This window comes from Bison bison, unplaced genomic scaffold (genome assembly GCF_000754665.1).
Source record: "Bison bison bison isolate TAMUID 2011002044 unplaced genomic scaffold, Bison_UMD1.0 scf7180017864240, whole genome shotgun sequence".
NCBI classification, from domain to species: Eukaryota; Metazoa; Chordata; class Mammalia; order Artiodactyla; family Bovidae; genus Bison; species Bison bison.
This window is the reverse complement of record NW_011494812.1, coordinates 507,352-509,083: the sequence shown is the minus strand read 5'-3', so window position 1 is coordinate 509,083 and position 1,732 is coordinate 507,352. Positions and strand designations below refer to the sequence as shown.

Here is a 1,732-nt window from a genome sequence, read left to right as displayed (position 1 = left end):
ACAACTATAGCTATACGAAAGTCATGACCTAACCAGTGTCAACCTAAAATCTTCTAATTACTAGTACAGTAACATTTTACCACATCATGTCACACTCCTAGATCCAAACTGCCTTCTGGCCCAAGCACCTCATTATAAACTAGACACAATCCTTAACAAAAAGACCATAAAGATTTTTGGCAAACAAGCCAAACATAGGGCAAGAGATAATGGTTGTTAAGACAGTTTTGAGAACCATAAATCTGGGAAAAGAAGAGTAGGAAAGTTATGTTTTAGTGACAGACACTTTGCTATCTCCCTTAATCTTTGCAATAACCTTGAGATAAACATGTACCAAGACTGCTTTACATAAAAGAACATTAAGGCCCCACAATATCAAACAACTCATCCAAGGCTATACAGTTATACAGATAAATAGATTAGAAACTTTTATGACTTAAACAGTTAGTGATACATTTGCCCTAAATGTGTGTGTACTGTTTGAAAAGTGTTTTAATTATAAAGTCTTAGTAGAAAACCCCTTCTTCACAATCATTTTCCGAATGCCCAGCTGTACATCTTTGTTCCTGAGGCTGTATACCACAGGGTTTAACAGTGGGGTGATGATGGTATAGGTCACTGTCACCAGCCTGTCTTTGCCTGATGTATTAATATGTTTGGCTGAGGGTCTCAGGTAGACAAAAGAAGCACAGCCATAGTGGATGATGACCACAATGAGATGAGAGACACAGGTAGAGAATGCTTTTCGCTTGCCTTCAACCGATGGTATCTTCAAGATAGTGGAGACAATAAATCCATAAGAGATGCAGATGAAGATCAAGGGCACAATAAGCACTAAGACTCCACAGATAAAGATGACGAGTTCGTTAATGTAACTTCCAGCATAGGCAAGATGAATGACTGGTGAAATATCACAAAAGTAATGGTTGACCTTGTTGGAGCCACAGAAAGGGAGGCTAAAGACCAAAGTTGTTCCCAACAGAGATATTAGGAAACCACTAACAATGCAAGTTGATATTAGTTGCCCACATACCCTCCAGCTCATGAGAATGGGGTAGTGCAAAGGCTGACAGATGGCAGCATAGCGATCATAGCCCATCACTCCCAGAAGCAGGCAATTGGTGACAGCAAAACCAAGAAAGAAGTACATCTGTGAAGCACAACTCACAAAGGACAGTGTCCTGAACACAGAGAGCAGATTGATAAGCATCTTGGGCAGGATGACAATTGTGTAGAAGATCTCAGAGGTAGAAAGGACGCATAAAAAGAAGTACATGGGCATGTGGAGGCTGTGATCCAAGCAGATGACTGAGATGATGGTGATGTTTCCACTCAAGATGATCAAATAGAGGCAGAGAAAAATCATAAAGAGGACAAGCTGCAATTCCCCAAGGCTGGAGAAACCCAGCAGGAGGAACTCAGTAACACAGGAGGAATTAGCCATGGAGAGTTGATCCTACAGAATAAAGTCAATATGATCAAGTCCATAGACCACTGGAGGTGAGAAATCAAGGAAACTTACCCTTCATAAAGTAGCCATTCTGGGTATGAAAGAGAAACAACAGGATTTCAAAGTAGCTAAATATTATCCTAAATTAATATGCACCCACAGTGATAACTTTCTGCTAATGATTTTAGCAGTGAACCTGGGGACACGTGTTTACATATAATGTACAGATGCTTGCTCAAATAAAGCCTATTCCTCAGGCTTTGAAGACTTACATAGTCCCAA

General features: G+C 40.2%; 1 protein-coding gene across 1 annotated transcript; it reads right to left on the bottom strand.

The window, feature by feature from the left end:
- Positions 1-496: 496 nt before the first annotated feature.
- LOC104993594 (olfactory receptor 10R2-like) lies at positions 497-1,444 on the bottom strand. The gene has a single exon (XM_010846914.1). It carries the CDS (start codon positions 1,442-1,444, stop codon positions 497-499), a length of 948 nt encoding a protein of 315 aa, XP_010845216.1.
- Positions 1,445-1,732: the final 288 nt, after the last annotated feature.